Source organism: Oncorhynchus kisutch, linkage group LG29 (assembly GCF_002021735.2).
Source record: "Oncorhynchus kisutch isolate 150728-3 linkage group LG29, Okis_V2, whole genome shotgun sequence".
In the NCBI taxonomy this organism is placed as follows: Eukaryota; Metazoa; Chordata; class Actinopteri; order Salmoniformes; family Salmonidae; genus Oncorhynchus; species Oncorhynchus kisutch.
Window position 1 is genome coordinate 4,083,766 of NC_034202.2, and position 19,827 is coordinate 4,103,592.

General features: G+C 44.3%; 1 protein-coding gene across 1 annotated transcript in view; it reads left to right on the top strand.

Moving 5' to 3' along the window:
* Positions 1-19,827, top strand: part of LOC109873538 (metal transporter CNNM4) — a 43,996-nt gene that overhangs the window by 2,337 nt on the left and 21,832 nt on the right. Inside the window, exons 2-4 of the mRNA XM_031809612.1 lie at positions 6,589-6,732; positions 14,534-14,671; positions 14,970-15,139. Coding sequence (XP_031665472.1) covers positions 6,589-6,732; positions 14,534-14,671; positions 14,970-15,139 — 452 coding nt within the window. The remainder of the gene's footprint in view (positions 1-6,588; positions 6,733-14,533; positions 14,672-14,969; positions 15,140-19,827) is intronic.

Below are 19,827 nucleotides of genomic sequence, written 5' to 3' on the forward strand. Positions count from 1 at the left end.
CCCTACCGTACATCCATCTGAAGTGTTGTAGGTTAGACCCTACCGTACATCCATCTGAAGTGTTGTAGGTTAGACCCTACCGTACATCCATCTGAAGTGTTGTAGGTTAGACCCTACCGTACATCCATCTGAAGTGTTGTAGATTAGACCCTACCGTACATCCATCTGAAGTGTTGTAGGTTAGACCCTACCGTACATCCATCTGAAGTGTTGTAGGTTAGACCCTACCGTACATCCATCTGAAGTGTTGTAGGTTAGACCCTACCGTACATCCATCTGAAGTGTTGTAGGTTAGACCCTACCGTACATCCATCTGAAGTGTTGTAGGTTAGACCCTACCGTACATCCATCTGAAGTGTTGTAGATTAGACCCTACCGTACATCCATCTGAAGTGTTGTAGGTTAGACCCTACCGTACATCCATCTGAAGTGTTGTAGGTTAGACCCTACCGTACATCCATCTGAAGTGTTGTAGGTTAGACCCTACCGTACATCCATCTGAAGTGTTGTAGGTTAGACCCTACCGTACATCCATCTGAAGTGTTGTAGGTTAGACCCTACCGTACATCCATCTGAAGTGTTGTAGGTTAGACCCTACCGTACATCCATCTGAAGTGTTGTAGGTTAGACCCTACCGTACATCCATCTGAAGTGTTTATGTTGTGCCCGCCGCCATAAGTTGAGACACAACTTGCGATTGAATACAGGGTGGAAGTCATTTTCATCATAGAAATAGAATTCATAGATTGTACCGATCCCTTTAGACCACTGCAATTTAGCTTGTTAACCAATTGAATTACTGTCACAAAGATGGCTGCCGGTCCACGCGCCGTTAAATGTCAACTTAAATGGTCATGACTATTCTATTACCTATATTTATATGGTTTCTTTAGTTTTCCTATGGAGTAGTGACAGTCATTTAAAACAACAGATATTCCCATTCAAATCAACATTCTCTGATGTGTGGATCTCCAACCATCTTTGCAGTACCATTTGAAAATCTAAAGTTTTAGTACATTTGTCAGCCAAAACATGACATCCTCCCTGTATTCAAGAGCATGCTGTGTCTCAACAGATGACGGGCACAACACAACTCGGGTGATGTAGCAAAATAGGGTCTAAGCTACAACATATGCAAATATTTATGGGCAAATATGTATGGAAGGTTTCATTCAAACCAAAAGGGGTGATGTAAAAAAAAGAAGTCCATTCTGTTGTCGTTTAGCTCTTAAGAGTAGAAGGGCCACGCAGGAGAGAGCATTCATTGGGCTTCCCACAGTTGTGTCAAGTTGGCTGGATGTCCTTTGGGTGGTAGACCATTCTTGATACACACAGGAAACTGTTGAGCGTGAAAAACCCAGCAGCGTTGCAGTTCTTCACACAAACTGGTGTGCCTAGCACCTACTACCATACCTCGTTCAAAGGCACTTAAATCTAGTCTTGCCCATTCACCCACTGAATGGCACACATACACAAATCAAGCCTCAATTGTCGTAAGGCTTTAAAATCCTTCTTTAACCTGTCTCCTCTCCTTCATCTACACTGATTAGAAGTGTATTTACTAAGTGACATCAATAAGGGATCATAGCATTCACCTGGTCAGTCTATGTCATGGAAAGAGCAGGTGTTCTTAATGTTTTGTATAGTCAGTGTATATTAACCCTTTACACTCTTGGGAATTGGCCTATATGGACAGGACTAAATTGAAATGTTTCTTACAGATATTTACTGTACTTCGCCTCATTTGTTAATAACAACCTTATTTGTTGGAACTCTGGATACATTCAGTAACATAAGAATATTCCTGGAAAACGTGGAAGTTGAAGTCGGAAGTTTACATCAACCTTAGCTAAACATTTCAACTCAGTTTTTCACAATTCCTGACATTTAATCCTAGTAACAAATCCCTGTCCTTAGGTCAGTTAGGATCACCACTTTATTTTAAGAATGTGAAATGTCAGAATAATAGTAGAGAATTATATATTTCAGCATTTCTTTCTTTCATCACATTCCCAGTGGGTCAGACGTTTACATACACTCAATTAGTATTTGGTAGTATTGCCTTTAAATTGTTTAACTTGGGTGAAATGTTTCGGGTAGCCTTCCACAAGTTTCTCACAATAAGTTGGGTGAATTTTGGCCCATTCCTCCTGACAGAGCTGGTGTAACTGAGTCAGGTTTGTGGGCCTCCTTGCTCGCACACTCTTTTTCAGTGCTGCCCACAGATTTTCCATTGGATTGAGGTCAGAGCTTTGTGATGGCCACTCCAATACCTTGACTTTGTTGTCCATAAGCCATTTTGCCACAACTTTGGAAGTATGCTTGGGGTCATTTTCCATTTGGAAGACCCATTTGCGACCAAGCTTTAACTTCCTGACTGATGTCTTGAGATGTTGCTTCAATGCATCCACATCATTTTCCTGCTTCATGATGCCACTATATTGTGAAGTGCACCAGTCCCTCCTGCAGCAAATCACCCCCACAACATGATGCTGCCACCCCCTTGCTTCACGGTTGGGATGGTGTTCTTCGGCTTGCAAGCATCCCCCTTTTTCCTCCAAACATAATGATGGTCATTATGGCCAAACAGTTCTATTTTGTTTCATCAGACCAGAGGACATTTCTCCAAAAAGTACGATCTTTGTCCCCATGTGCAGTTACAAACTGTAGTCTGACTTTTTTATGGTGGTTTTTGAGCAGTGGCTTTTTCCTCGCTGAGTGGCCGTTCAGGTTATGTCGATGTAGGACTTGTTTTACTGTGGCTATAGATACTTTTGTACCTGTTTCCTCCAGCATCTTCACAAGGTCCTTTGCTGTTGTTCTGGGATTGATCTGCACTTTTCACACCAAAGTACGTTAATCTCTAGGAGACAGAACGTATCTCCTTCCTGAGCTGTATGACGGCTGCGTGGTCCCATGGTGTTTATACTTGCGTACTATTGTTTGTACAGATGAACGTGGTACCTTCAGGCGTTTGGAAATTGCTCCCAAGGATGAACCAGACTTGTGTAGGTCTACAATTGTTTTTCTGAGGTCTTGGCTGATTTCTTTTGATTTTTCCCATGATGTCAAGCAGAGGCACTGAGTTTGAAGGTAGGCCTTGAAATACATCCACAGGTACACCTCCAATTGACTCAAATTATGTCAATTAGCCTATCAGAAGCTTCTAAAGCCATGACATCAATTTCTGGAATTTTCCAAGCTGTTTAAAGGCACAGTCAACTTAGTGTATGTAAACTTCTGACCCACTTTGTGACCCAACTGACCCAATTGTGATACAGTGAATTATAAGTGAAATAATCTGTCTGTAACAAATTGTTGGAAAAATGACTTGTCATGCACAAAGTAGCTGTCCTAACCGACTTGCCAAAACTATAGATTGTTAACAAGACATTTGTGGAGTGGTTGAAAAACGAGTATTAATGACTCCAACCTAAGTGTATATAAACTTCTGACTTCAACTGTAGGTGCATGATAAGACAAAACAATGACAAGGGTTTGAGTGAGAGGACTAACTGCTGTCTCCCAAGTGGCCACACACCTCTCCAAAGTGTGCACCGTAGTAATTGCAATGCACTTTTATGACTCAAAGAAGAGTCTTGAACTATAAGGTGCTTTTTAGAACTCTCCTAGCTATGTCGTTAAGGAACTAGAGCAGGCAGACTTGTCGTAGTTTTGTTTGGAACACAGCCCCGCATCCCCCCGCCATCCCATCATTTCTGATGTTCTTCTTAACAGACAAACAGGCTCATTGTGTTCAGGACAGCCCTGGGTATGATGCCGTGTCATCTTGTAACTGCATATTAAACGTTGCCCAATTAGCGGCAGGGATGGGGGAAGCTTCTTGTCACGTGCAGTGCTCAAGTTCAGAATGGTTGTCAGTCAAATCCCACAGCCTGAGCTGTGACACAATTTATAGCATGTTACTGTATAGCCTGTCCGTTCCAATTTAGGCTCTTATTAGTGCCCAAATCTGCCATTTGTAACCCATATACAGGTACAAGTGTAAAGGGCTACTGATGTAACGTGTGATCAACATCAAGTCATTTGGCATTGTACGGTCATAGAACACGAAACGTAGTGTGGCTAACTAGTCCTATGCCTTGCCGGTTAGCTGACCGAAACAACAGTTTGTGTCACCATGAGTGGGTAAAGAAAGACAGTTGTCACCAGCGGTCATAAATGTTTGTGACAGAGTTATATATAGCCTAGGCCTTATGGCAAAGAGATTCTTAGTAAAGTGTCACTGCTGTTGTTATCCAGCAATACCAGAACGCACCACAGACAGTCTCTTCACTGTGCTTAGAGCAGGGTTGCCTGGAATACAAACTGTTGTGTACTGCAAACTGAGCATATCAATTTGTATTTCAGGCAAGGGATGGACAGCTCTGGTCCTGGAGAGCCACATTGTCTGCTTGTTGCAGCGTCTGCTGGTTTCCATCCTCAAAGTTTAATCAGAGATGGATTCAGACTTGGGAAACCGGGTGTGTGTACTCTCTGGGCGATCAGAGAACTGAATGGATCAGTTAGGAACATGCGAGAAACAGAAATCAGCTGTACTGTCAGTCAGGCAATGTAGCGCTATAAAGCAAGCTGCTGGTAACCAAGTACCAAGACAGCGAAGTACCTCACCCTGGTGCTGGAAGGTTGGGGATAAAGTATTGGTGAGGGTTACGGGTAGAGTTAGTGATTGAAGCAGCCTAGTTTTTGTTGTTAGACAGCATGGTGAGATAGTGGAGGGATATTGATAGTTACAGTCCTGATCCTGACATCACACAAACAGATCAAAGATGGCCCGACACTGACCGTCACGGCTATATAATCACTGTGACCTCATTCTTCTGACCCAGTGGTGTCTCTACTCTTTATTGGCTGCAGAATTTGAGATGTCAGCAGTGTTGTCAGTGGAATGGGCATTTGTTTTCTTAACTCTGTAATGTTTGTTTGTTAGGTTGACTTGACAGCCAATCACTTCCCACTTCCTGTTCACCCCCACTTTAAGTGGAGACTGACAATACAATTGTCTGAATATTATACATTATGTGACAGGAATGTTGAAATACACGGCACAGTGTCTAACACTTGGAGAGGAGAAGAGGGAAGTTAAGAGAGTGAGTGGATTACCCCTTCTGTCTTTTTATTCCCATCCCCCTTTCTTGTTCCAGACTTAGAGCTTAAAGAGAGGAGAACTGGGGGAACTGCCAGAGGGGGATGAGATGACTTACTATACAGGGCACTAAAGTACCCCCAGGGACCAGGCTCAGTCTCTCCTCTCAACCTTCAGACCGCAGTACTGACTGACTGACTGACTGGGAGAACTGGGGGAACTGCCAGAGGGGGATGAGATGACTTACTATACAGGGCACTAAAGTACCCCCAGGGACCAGGCACAGTCTCTCCTCTCAACCTTCAGACCGCAGTACTGACTGACTGGGAGAACTGGGGGAACTGCCAGAGGGGGATGAGATGACTTACTATACAGGGCACTAAAGTACCCCCAGGGACCAGGCACAGTCTCTCCTCTCAACCTTCAGACCGCAATACTGACTGACTGACTGACTGGGAGAACTGGGGGAACTGCCAGAGGGGGATGAGATGACTTACTATACAGGGCACTAAAGTACCCCCAGGGACCAGGCACAGTATCTCCTCTCAACCTTCAGACCGCAGTACTGACTGACTGACTGACTGGGAGAACTGGGGGAACTGCCAGAGGGGGATGAGATGACTTACTATACATGGCACTAAAGTACCCCCAGGGACCAGGCACAGTCTCTCCTCTCAACCTTCAGACCGCAATACTGACTGACTGACTGACTGGGAGAACTGGGGGAACTGCCAGAGGGGGATGAGATGACTTACTATACAGGGCACTAAAGTACCCCCAGGGACCAGGCACAGTATCTCCTCTCAACCTTCAGACCGCAGTACTGACTGACTGACTGACTGGGAGAACTGGGGGAACTGCCAGAGGGGGATGAGATGACTTACTATACATGGCACTAAAGTACCCCCAGGGACCAGGCACAGTCTCTCCTCTCAACCTTCAGACCGCAATACTGACTGACTGACTGACTGGGAGAACTGGGGGAACTGCCAGAGGGGGATGAGATGACTTACTATACAGGGCACTAAAGTACCCCCAGGGACCAGGCACAGTCTCTCCTCTCAACCTTCAGACCGCAGTACTGACTGACTGACTGACTGACTGACTGACTGACTGACTGACTGACTGGCTGCAGTACTGACTGACTGGCTGACTGACTGCAGTACTGACCTACTGACTGACTGGGAGAACTGGGGGAACTGCCAGAGGGGGATGAGATGACTTACTATACAGGGCACTAAAGTACCCCCAGGGACCAGGCACAGTCTCTCCTCTCAACCTTCAGAAATCCCCCCGACAGAACTGACTGACTGACCACAGTACTGACTGACTGACCACAGTACTGACTGACTGACCACAGGACTGACTCCAGTACTGACGGATCTTGGTCTTGTCACTGTCTCATTGGTATACACTAGGTTGTTGTCTCGGTCTTGTGGGTTTTAAGTCTTGACTCTAACTCTGGTGTGCTACTCTTCTAGGTAAATCCCACCTGGCCATCGTTCAGAAGGTGAACAATGAGGGGGAAGGGGATCCCTTCTACGAGGTGCTGGGATTGGTCACCTTGGAGGACGTAATCGAGGAGATCATCAAATCAGAGATCCTGGATGAGTCCGACCTTTATAGTGAGTCAAACTACACGTCGACAATGGATCAATCCGGAGTCCGTTTATTTAAACTGTAGTGACCTTTGTGTAGTGTAATGAGTTCCATTGGGCATGGCCATTAGTAAACCCTACTCTTGCAGAACTACCCTCCTGCAGGGTTTGGTTCCTATTCTAACACATCTGATTCTACTAATGAAACGTGTAACTGCAGGGTTTGGTTCCTATTCTAACACATCTGATTCTACTAATGAAACGTGTAACTGCAGGGTTGTACTTGGTGGCATTTGGTATTTGTTTTAATTTAAATGTATTTTGGGTTCATATTCCCATTCAATATGAACTAAATAGTTAAATAAATGTAAAAAATAAATCATATGTGTAGGGCTAGAGCAAAAGTCTACCTATTAGCTTCCCAGGGGAGCGTTGTCCTCTCCTGCTAAAGATGAGTTGTTTTATTGAAAATGTTTTATGATAGTGAATTCCCTCGTGTGCACATGTTGCAATTAGGCTTCCAATTAGGCTTCTAATTAGGCTTCTCCAAGCTCTGATGCTGCTGGGCTTCTCCAAGCTCTGATGCTGCTGGGCTTCTCCAAGCTCTGATGCTGCTGGGCTTCTCCAAGCTCTGATGCTGCTGGGCTTCTCCAAGCTCTGATGCTGCTGGTGGTCATTAGTGGCCTACCAAACTTGATAACTGCCTGGTACTCAGCACTGTATTGTCCCTCTAATCACTCTGACATTAATGCAAATGTCATCGAAAATCTAATCAAAGACTTCATGAGAGCTCATGTTGCACAGCATTTCCATCGGCTATGCAATTGCCTGAGAAAACAGAGTGATGGCCTCTATTAAAAAGAGGATCCCCATCAGCTTTCTAAAGGCTAGGCCTAATATATTTATTTCTAAACTTTCCTAATATTAAGCACATTGCTTATCTTTACTACAGGAGTATAGACTACCTGACTGACATGAACCACAGGAAAGGGCCTAGATGACATGTATTTTCCCCTCTGCCCCTGTTTTGAGACTGGCGCATGATAATGGTCCATTCTAAATCATACATATAATATTTAGCATGTGTAAAGACTAGATTAAATCAACAAGTGTCTGATGGGTGACGATATTAGCATATCACTTGTGAATTATAAACTCAGCAGAAAACTTAACATGTGTAAATATTTGTATGAATATAACAAGATTCAACAACTGAGGCATAAACTGAACAAGTTCCACAGACATGTGACTAACCGAAATGCAGTAATGTGTCCCTGAACAAAGGGGGGGTCAAAATAAAAATAACTGGTGTGGCCACCAGCTGCATTAAGTACTGCAATGCATCTCCTCATGGACTGCACCAGATTTGCCAGTTCTTGCTGTGAGATGTTACCTCACTCTTCCACCAAGGCACCTGCAAGTTCCCAGATATTTCTGTGGGGAATGGCCCTAGCCCTCACCCTCCGATCTATCAGGTCCCAGACGTGCTCAATGGGATTGAGATCTGGGCTCTTCGCTGGCCATGGCAGAACATTGACATTCCTATCTTGCAGGAAATCACGCACAGAACGAGCAGTATGGCTGGTGGCATTGTCATGCTGGAGTGGCATTGTCATGCTGTAGGGTCATGTCAGGATGAGCTTGCAGGAAGGGTACCACATGAGGGAGGAGGATGTCTTCGCCATAACACACAGCATTGAGATTGCCTGCAATGACAACAAGCTCAGTCCGATGATGCTGTGACACACCGCCCCAGACCATGACGGACCCTCCTCCCACTTTTTGCCAGTCCTGTCTTGTCCAGCGACGATGGGTTTGTGCCCATAAGCGATGTTGTTGCCGGTGATGTCTAGTGAGGACCTGCCTTACAAGAGGCCTACAAGCTCTCAGTCCAGCCTCTCTCAGCCTATTGCGGACAATCTGAGCACTGATGGAGGGATTGTGCGTTCCTTGTGTAACTCAGGCAGTTGTTGTTGCCATCCTGTACCTGTCCCGCAGGTGTGATGTTAGGATGTACCGATCCTATGCAGGTGTTGTTACACGTGGTCTGCCACTGCGAGGACAATCGGCTGTCCGTCCTGTCTCCCTGTAGCACTGTCTTAGGCGTCTCACAGTACGGACATTGCAATTTTTTGCCCTGGCCACATCTACAGTCCTCATGCCTCCTTGCAGGATGCCTAAGGCACGTTCACGCAGATGAGCAGGGACCCTGGGCATCTTTCTTTTTGTGTTTTTCAGAGTCAGTAGAAAGGATCTGATCACTACTACTAGTGTCCTAAGTTTTCATAACTGTGACCTTAATTGCCTAAAGTGTCAGTGTGTTAACGACCGTTCCACAGGTGCATGTTCATTAATTGTTTATGGTTCTTGAACAAGCATGGGAAACCCTGTTTAAACCCTTTACAATGAAGATCTGTGAAGTTATTTGGATTTTTACCAATTATCTTTGAAACACAGGGTCTTGAAAAGGGGACGTTTCTTTCTTTGCTGAGTTTATATTATCACCTGTGAATAATGCCCAGCATAAGAAACAATACCTTTATTGTGTGACTTTTTCATAGTCGCACACCTCATGTAGCCTAGCCCATAGACCTGTATGTTTTAATAAGGTTAGTATCACACCTCATGTAGCCTAGCCCATAGACATGTATGTTTTAATAAGGTTAGTATCACACCTCATGTAGCCTAGCCCATAGACCTGTATGTTTTAATAAGGTTAGTATCACACCTCATGTAGCCTAGCCCATAGACATGTATGTTTTAATAAGGTTAGTATCACACCTCATGTAGCCTAGCCCATAGACCTGTATGTTTTAATAAGGTTAGTATCACACCTCATGTAGCCTAGCCCATAGACATGTATGTTTTAATAAGGTTAGTATCACACCTCATGTAGCCTAGCCCATAGACATGTATGTTTAAATAAGGTTAGTATCACACCTCATGTAGCCTAGCCCATAGACATGTATGTTTAAATAAGGTTAGCATCACACCTCATGTAGCCTAGCCCATAGACATGTATGTTTAAATAAGGTTAGCATCACACCTCATGTAGCCTAGCCCATAGACATGTATGTTTAAATAAGGTTAGTATCACACCTCATGTAGCCTAGCCCATAGACATGTATGTTTAAATAAGGTTAGTATCACACCTCATGTAGCCTAGCCCATAGACATGTATGTTTAAATAAGGTTAGTATCACACCTCATGTAGCCTAGTCCATAGGCCTATAAGGTTAGTATCACACCTCATGTAGCCTAGCCCATAGACATGTATGTTTTGTTAAGGTTAGTATCACACCTCATGTAGCCTAGTCCATAGGCCTATAAGGTTAGTATCACACCTCATGTAGCCTAGTCCATAGGCCTATATGTTTTGATAAGGTTAGTATCACACCTCATGTAGCCTAGTCCATAGGCCTATATGTTTTGATAAGGTTAGTATCACACCTCATGTAGCCTAGCCCATAGACATGTATGTTTTGTTAAGGTTAGTATCACACCTCATGTTGCCTGTGAATTCCAAGTTTGGGGAAGATGATTTTCACTATAAAAAAAGCACATTTATAATAAGAGCATTACATGAATAAACGTATTTGCGGTCACTTTTGATGATGGTGTTTTCCGTGTGTGCATTGTTGTGCTTATAATGTGGAAAAATAGCCTAATAGTTTATCACATTTTAAGCTAAATGTTCTGATCTGTAGCGTCAGCCTTATTGAGTAAAAAAGGTTTTTTGACGCTAGTGGTTGTATTTTTTGGGGATCCCACAACTGTCCCAGACCGTTTGGAATATGTATTTCTCGCACAGAATAGAATAGGTCGGTTTTTGTACTATGGTGGATAGTAGATTGACATCGGCGATTGCTAGTGCGTTTGCTGTTCGTTCGGCCTACACATCTTATTGGCTGACAAAAGTTAATGTGGACAGTTCTTCCAATATCTTCAATATGCGCCTCAGAATTGGATAAGGACGCGCACAGTTGCCTCCCCAATGTGTCTGTCTTCACTTGTAGCCTGTGAAAAAGACCGGATCTCGTGATGCAGAGCCATGTGAGTGAGAGGTGCTTCGGCGCATGCAGCACTCTGGGAGAAGGGAACAACGGCCACTGGCCGCAAAAGGCATGGACTCTTTTAGGGTGCTTTACGGCCACACATAGGGGTTACCGCAGAAAAATTAGAGGCGTTATCAAGTGCTTGTCAAATTGTGAATGAGAGACTGATGAAGTGTGTACAGCCTGCGCAATAAACAGCTCACGCGTTTCAAGTGACTTTGTTCAAATCATCAGAGTGGCATTATGGAGCCTTACAATGTATTAACAATCTAAACACGTTGTCCATCGTTTGTAGAACATTAATACCTCTAAATTAAGCATATAGGAGTACATATTTCGTTGTTAACTGCAGAAAATCCGCATGTGTGCACTCCCTCATCGTTTGGAGAAAATATCCTTTCTATTTTATTCAGCTTTGTTCAATTGTTCTTACTATAAAATTCTAACCTCTTGTCTGCTAAATTAACTAGTGTAAGCCATAGTCATATGGCATCGCCAGATCAGGTCCTAACTTAAGGACAACTCAGAGTATGCTATTCTGTTCTTATGAAAATATATACATTTTCTTCATAGCATGTTTCTTTAGACCTGTCTAAAATAAATCATGGATTTATTGTGAAGGTGTAGGCTCTATTACATGGATTTATTCGACTTTTTAAAATGTAGATGTTCCAAAGGTCTGCATCAGTGGCTTGTAGGTGTGTGGAAGCCAGGAGATGCTACATGTCTTTGTTATCTACCGTGAGGCCGACAGTTATTTGCTTGACAGTCACCGGCTGATGAAATTTCGTGACCGCCACAGCCCTACTCAGACCTAAAGAAATTCCAGCCCGGTAAATCAATCCGTTCACAAAGTGTAGTCTCTTACCGCCCCGTAGAGCTCATGTCGGTAGCTATGAAGTGCTTTGAAAGGCTGGTCATGGCTCACATCAACACCATCATCCCGGAAACCCTAGACCCACTTCAATTCGCATACCGCCCAACAGATCCACAGATGACGCAATCTCAATCAAACTCCATACAGCCCTTTCCCACCTGGACAAAAGGAACACCTATGTGAGAATGCTGTTCATTAACTACAGCTCAGCATTCAACACCATAGTGTCCACAAAGCTCATCATTAAGCTAAGGACCCTAGGGCTAAACACCTCCCTCTGCAACTGGATCTTGGACTTCCTGACCGGCCGCCCCCAGTATGGTAAGGGTAGGCAACAACACATCTGCCACGCTGATCCTCAACATGGGGGCCCCTCAGGGGTGCGTGCTTAGTCCCCTCCTGTACTCCCTGTTCACCCATGACTGCGTGGCCAAGCACGACTCCAACACTGTCAAGTTTGCTGACGACACAACAGTGGTAGGCCTGATCACCAACAACGATGAGACAGCCTATAGAGAAGGAGGTCAGAGACCTGGCAGTGTGGTGCCAAGACAACAACCTCTCCCTCAACGTGAACAAGACAAAGGAGATGATCGTGGACTACAGGAAAAGGAGGGCCGAACACGCCCCCACTCACGTCGATGGGCTGTAGTGGAGCAGGTTGAGAGTTTCAAGTTTGTGTACAGCCTAGTACATCACTGGGGCCACTTCCTGCCATCCAGGGCTTCTATACTAGGTGGTGTCAGGAAGGCCCAAAAAATTGTCAGACTTCAGTCACCCAAGTCATAGACTGTTCTCTCTGCTACCACACGGCAAGCTGTACCAGTGTGCCAAGTCTAGGTCCAAAAGGCTCCTAAACAGCTTCTACTCCCTAGCCATAAGCCTGCTAAACAATTCATAAAATGGGCACCCAGACTATTGCATTGACACCCCCCCCCCCCCCCCCCCTCCCTTTGTTTTTACACTACTACTACTCGCTGTTTATTATCTATTCATAGTTACTTCACCCCTATGTACAAATTACCTAGACTAACCTGTACCCCCGTACATTCACTCGGTACCGGTTACCCCCTGTATATAGCCTCATTATTGTTCATTTTTACTTTAGTTTATTTTGTAAATATTTTGGTAACTTTTTTTCTTAACTGAATTGTTGGTTAAGTGCTTGTGCGCATTTCGCGCTCAGGTCAACCTGTTGTAGGTAAGGTTCGCGGTAAGGTCAACATGTTGTAGGTAAGGTTTCGAGCTCAGGTCAACCTGTTGTAGGTAAGGTTTCGCGCTCAGGTCAACCTGTTGTAGGTAAGGTTTCGCGCTCAGGTCAACCTGTTGTAGGTAAGATTTCGCGCTCAGGTCAACCTGTTGTAGGTAAGGTTTGGCGCTCAGGTCAACCTGTTGTAGGTAAGGTTTGGCGCTCAGGTCAACCTGTTGTAGGTAAGGTTTGGCGCTCAGGTCAACCTGTTGTAGGTAAGGTTTGGCGCTCAGGTCAACCTGTTGTAGGTAAGGTTTGGCGCTCAGGTCAACCTGTTGTAGGTAAGGTTTGGTGCTCAGGTCAACCTGTTGTAGGTAAGGTTTGGCGCTCAGGTCAACCTGTTGTAGGTAAGGTTTGGCGCTCAGGTCAACCTGTTGTAGGTAAGGTTTGGCGCTCAGGTCAACCTGTTGTAGGTAAGGTTTGGCGCTCAGGTCAACCTGTTGTAGGTAAGGTTTGGCGCTCAGGTCAACCTGTTGTAGGTAAGGTTTGGCGCTCAGGTCAACCTGTTGTAGGTAAGGTTTGGCGCTCAGGTCAACCTGTTGTAGGTAAGGTTTGGCGCTCAGGTCAACCTGTTGTAGGTAAGGTTTGGCGCTCAGGTCAACCTGTTGTCGGTAAGGTTTGGCGCTCAGGTCAACCTGTTGTATTCGGGCACATGTGACATACGATTTGTTTTGAATCATACAATCAGAATCTTCTCAATCTCTTACCACACAACAATAAAGGTTATCAGAACTACCAGTAGTCTTCATAGACAACTGAACAGATAAACAAACACAGTGTAAATGACAATAAAACAAACTAAATAACGGTTGGAATCAGTCAATGGAATCCGCCAAGAACAGAGAGGCCACGGAGAACAGCAGAGAGATGGGTAGTCCAACAATGTACCACGGAGAACAGCAGAGAGATGGGTAGTCCAACAATGTACCACGGAGAACAGCAGAGAGATGGGTAGTCCAACAATGTACCACGGAGAACAGCAGAGAGATGGGTAGTCCAACAATGTACCACGGAGAACAACAGAGAGATGGGTAGTCCAACAATGTACCACGGAGAACAGCAGAGAGATGGGTAGTCCAACAATGTGCCACGGAGAACAGCAGAGAGATGGGTAGTCCAACAATGTGCCACGGAGAACAGCAGAGAGATGGGTAGTCCAACAATGTACCACGGAGAACAGCAGAGACCACCGGAGATGGGTAGTCCAACAATGTACCACGGAGAACAGCAGAGAGATGGGTAGTCCAACAATGTACCACGGAGAACAGCAGAGACCACCGGAGATGGGTAGTCCAACAATGTACCACGGAGAACAGCAGAGAGATGGGTAGTCCAACAATGTACATTAGTAGATCTGAGCCTTGTTGTTATTGCGACACGATTACAATACAAACTTTTTTTAAATACAACAAACGTTTAAATACAACAAACAAACGGAGTAAAGGAACTGAGGGTTGAACACTTCCTCATTCCCACCACTGTCAACCATCTTTTGTGCAGCTGATGCTGGCTATTTAATAGGAAATGAAAAGGTAAGCTCCCCATTTGGGAGGAGAAGCACTGAGGCGGTTCAGACAAATTCAGGGCCGTCACAACACGGGTCAGTGCTAAACATGTTAGTTGCTGTTTTCCCTCTCCTCTCTCCAGCTGACAATAGGAACAGAAAGAAGGTGGACCCTAACAAGAGAACGCGTGACTTCTCTGCTTTTAAACACACGGAGAACGAGTGCAAGGTGAAGATCTCTCCCCAGTTGATGCTGGCTGCGCATCGCTTCCTGGCTACAGGTGAGTGGACTGTCATAAGCACGTATGAGCGTTCCTAATGTCTTATAATACATTTTAGAATCAATGGTCTCTCTAAATCAATGAAAGTATCTATTTGTATCAACAGAACAGCTGGTATTTAGTCTGGATGATAATGGGATTAGACAGAATTCTCATCAGTTTTATGATGCATCTTAATGCATTATACACCCTTTAAGTGTTACCGATATGTCTGAATTGAAGGCGCTATCTGTAAGTCTGATTTCCGGGTGTCTCTCTCTCCCCGTTCAACCCTCACCCCCTCTCTCCTTTCCAACAGAGGTGAGTCTGTTCAGTCCCTGTCAGGTCACTGAGAAGGTGTTACTGAGGATCCTGAGGCACCCTGATGTCATCCAGGAGATCAAATTCAATGACGGCGACAAGCGTTCCGCTCTACACTACATCTACCAGAGAGGCAAACCTGTCGACTACTTCATACTCATACTGCAGGTACCCATTACTCTCGCTATCTCTTGCTCTCCCTCTCTCTCACACACCTCTACATCTAGCATAGAGGCAGATGTATATCGACGACTTTGTACTCATACTGCAGGTACACTCACACGTGTGCAAAAGCACACGCACTTAAACTGAAATACCACATTGTGGCATCTATCCTATTCTTACAGGGTTTATTTTTTAATTAAACCTGTATTTAACTAGGCATGGTAGAGACGTAGACTGCTCACCGACAGCTTTAAACACACACAATCTGAAATCTGATTTCCCTACTACTTAATAAAACTGCATACTCTTGACTAATCGTACTACGTACTGTTCAGTACGTTCTAAATGCAGTAAGTAACAAATATCAACATACTACTCAGCCATACTGAGAATTTATCATCTAATGCGTCATTGCATTGATTCCTGCCATTCGTTCCTTCTGGTAAAGCTCGTCACCATATCTGATTATCAGCGGGTCTCAAGACGATTCTCTTCCTCAATAGTGTGCAGAGAATTCTACTAGATGACAAGCCAAAATGTATGAAATCCTTGTACGTACTCTAAAGTATGTTCTATTTTCGCATCTCTACTATTTAGAACGCAAGTACGGGTATTCAGGCACAGACTTCTTGACTGTGAATTAGGCTCAGCTGTGTGGTTCCTTTGGTGTGACTCAGCCTACTGGCTTCAGCTGTTTAAGTGTACAACACAATGTACAGAGCCTAGTGAAAGTCTACACACCCCTTTGTTGTACAGTGTTCAGATTTTTCTGAAAGGGATTCATTTGTTGATGTTTTTTTTTTTGTACAGATCTACTTCACACATTACAAAGAGAAAGAAAGTTAGAGAAATTAATGAATTAAAAATAAGATGACAAAGATGTCTTGATTGTGTATGTCTTCACACCCCAGAGTTAATATTTGGTAGAAGCACCTTTAGCTGCCTAATAACTCTTAGGGCAACCTATGTCATTAGTTACTGACAGAATTGCCCAAGGTCAGTCAGTTTTTTTAAAGCAGATTTAAGTGCTTACGTGTGTGTGTGTGTGTGTCAAGTGACCTTGTGTGACGCTTAGCTGTGGGGCAGACCTGCTCTTCACTAATTGATCCCTTTTATGTAAGGAGAAACCGGAAGAGGAGTGGAGAGAGAGAGGGAGGATTGGAAAATACAGTTGATGTCGGAACTTTATATACACTTAGGTTGGAGTCATTAACTCGTTTTCCAACCACTCCACACATTTCTTGTTAACAAACTATAGTTTTGGCAAGTCTGTTAGGACATCTACTTTGTGCATGACACAAGTCATTTTTCAAACAATTGTTTACAGACAGATTATTTCACTTATAATTCACTGTATCACAATTCCAGTGGGTCAGAAGTTCACATACACTAAGTTGACTGTGCCTTTAAACAGCTTGGAAAATTCCAGAAAATGATGTCATGGCTTTAGAATCTTCTGATAGGCTAAATGACATCATTTGAGTCAATTGGAGGTGTACCTGTGGATGTATTTCAAGGCCAACCTTCAAACTCAGTGCTTCTTTGCTTGACATCATGGGAAAATCAAAAGAGACCCCAGAAAAATAAATTGTAGACCTCCACAAGTCTGGTTAATCCTTGGGAGCAATTTCCAAAGGCCTAAAGGTACCACGTTCATCTGTACAAACAATAGTACGCAAGTATAAACACCATGGGACCACGCAGCCATCATACCGCTCAGGAAGGAGGCGCATTTTGTCTCCTAGAGATGAACGTACTTTGGTGTGAAAAGTGCAAATCAATCCCAGAACAACAGCAAAGGACCTTGTGAAGATGTTGGAGGAAACCGGTACAAAAGTATCTATATCCACAGTAAAACGAGTCCTATATCGACATAACCTGAAAGGCTGCTCAGCAAGGAAGAAGCCACTGCTCAAAAACCGCCATAAAAAAGCCAGACTATGGTTTGCAACTGCACATGGGGACAAAGATCGTACTTTTTGGATAAATGTCCTCTGGTCTGATGAAAACAAAAAATAGAATGGTTTGGCCATAAAGACCATTGTTATGTTTGGAGGAAAAAGGGGGAGGCTTGCAAGCCGAAGAACACCATCCCAACCGTGAAGCACGGGGGTGGCAGCATCATGTTGTGGAGGTGTTTTGCTGCAGGAGGGACTGGTGCACTTCACAAAATAGATGGCATCATGAGGTGGAAAATTATGTGGATATATTGAAGCAACATCTCTAGACATCATTTAAAGCTTGGTCACAAATGGGTCTTCCAAATGGACAATGAGTCCAAGCATACTTCCAAAGTTGTGGCAAAATGGCTTAAGGACAACAAAGTCAAAGTATTGGAGTGGCCATCACAAAGCCCTGACCTCAATCCTATAGAAAATATGTGGGCAGAACTGAAAAAGTGTGTGCGATCAAGGAGGCCTACAAACCTGACTCAGTTACACCAGCTCTGTCAGGAGGAATGGGTCAAAATTCACCCAACTTATTGTGGGAAGCTCGTGGAAGGCTAAAACGTTTGACCCAAGTTAAACAATTTGAAGGCAATGCTACCAAATACTAATTGAGTGTGTAAACTTCTGACCCACTGGGAATGTGATGAATGAAATAAAAGCTGAAATAAATCATTCTCTCTACTATTATTCTGACATTTCACATTCTTACAATAAAGTGGTAATCCTAACTGGCTAAAATTTAATTTTTACTTGGATTAAATGTCAGGAATAGTGAAAAACTGAGTTTAAATGTAATTTGCTAAGGTGGATGTAAACTTCCGACTTCAACTGTAGAACAATCATTCTCATTCAGACAAGAATCACATCCCTGTTTAAGTCAGCGCTATGCTGCATCAGGCACACACACGCATCAGTCCACTCTGACTGCAGACTGTAAAAGCCTGCAGTGTTTAGACTAGTATGTTTGCCCAGCCCACAGACACACTGCCTCACAGAGCACATCATTAAATCATAGCCTGGAGTTCCGCTCCCTTAATGGCGGGTGGGCAAAGGTTAACCCTCCCCTCACACACACACACACACACACTACCCCATGCTGATTCACCGGGGGGATTACCCAGATCACCCTGGGGAAGAGATCGGGGCGATGAGTCTTAAACGGCCATGGGTAATCAGTCATTTCAGCATGGCTGTCAGTGTGTGTAATTGTGCCAGGTTTGAATCTCTTCTGAGAAAGGGCAAGGCACTACAAGTGTACATACCACAGTCTACCACAATACACACAGACGATACATCAACACATAGACCAGGGGTACTCAAGTGCTATTTATTGTTTACATAGCCCTCTCCGCTGACACTCAAATAGCTGACGATGTTATTCATGACCTTGTATCCCAGGCTGAGACAGAGTCACCTGAAGCAGTAAAGCTAACCACGGAGAACTTTAACCAACATATCAGCAATATGTTACATGTCCTACCTGAAATTAAGCCTGCCTGGACCTCTGTTATGGTAACATCCCAGGTGCGTATTTTTTCAAGGCGCTACCCAATCTTGGGGGTTCAGATCATAACATGGTTCAGCTCATCCCAGCTACTGAAGCCCCCCAGGACTGTTTTGAGTCCACTGACTGGGCGGTCCTGATGGACAGCACCAATGACCTGGACGAGGCAGCGCATATGGTCTCAGGGGATATCCGTTTCTGTGAGGATCTCGTTATTTCTGAAAAAGAGAGTCAACATCTTCCCCAATAATAAACAGTGGGTAGTAACTCAGGAATTAAAATCAGTGCAAGGCAGCATACAAAGACACATTTAGAAAACCTTTTCAAGGACAGTAGGAAAGGCTGGCAAGGGCCACAAACCATCACAGGCCACAAACCATCACAGGCCACAAACCATCACAGGCCACAAACCATCACAGGCCACAAACCATCACAGGCCACAAACCATCACAGGCCACAAACCATCACAGGCCACAAACCATCACAGGCCACAAACCATCACAGGCCACAAACCATCACAGGCCACAAACCATCACAGGCCACAAACCATCACAGGCCACAAACCATCACAGGCCACAAACCATCACAGGCCACAAACCATCACAGGCCACAAACCAAAGAGATATTGTGTGACCATTGAAATGTATAGACAACATACCAGCTGTTGATGTACAGATCTCTCTGAATGACGTCAAGCAACACTTTCAACGTGTCAAAAGCAAACGAAAGTCATATGTTCCAGACGGCGTCAGCAGGAAGTGGCCTTGGACAGTATAGACAGCTGGTGATGTACAGATCTCTCTGAATGACGTCAAGCAACACTTTCAACGTGTCAAAAGCAAACGAAAGTCATATGTTCCAGACGGCGTCAGCAGCAAGGCAGTTCAGGCATGCGCAGACCAGCTCGCATTACCGTTCTGTGGGAGAATTCCAGTCTTCTGGAAAAAGTCTACTGATTGTCCCAATACCCGAAAAGATCTGTTCCTAATGAAATGTTTTGTGAAAGGAGTTAAAAACACATGGTCTCTGGTCTCCCATCCCAATTAGAACCAAACCAATTGGCCTACCGTGCCTCTATGGGTGTTGACGATGAGCTACTGGTCAAGCTGAACAATATCTACCAACATTTAGAAAAGGCAAATAGCCTAGAGAAATTGTGTTCATTGACTTCAGTAGCGCGTTTAACACCATCCAACACCACCTACTGGTGGATAAGCTGGTGATTTTGGGAGTCAGCT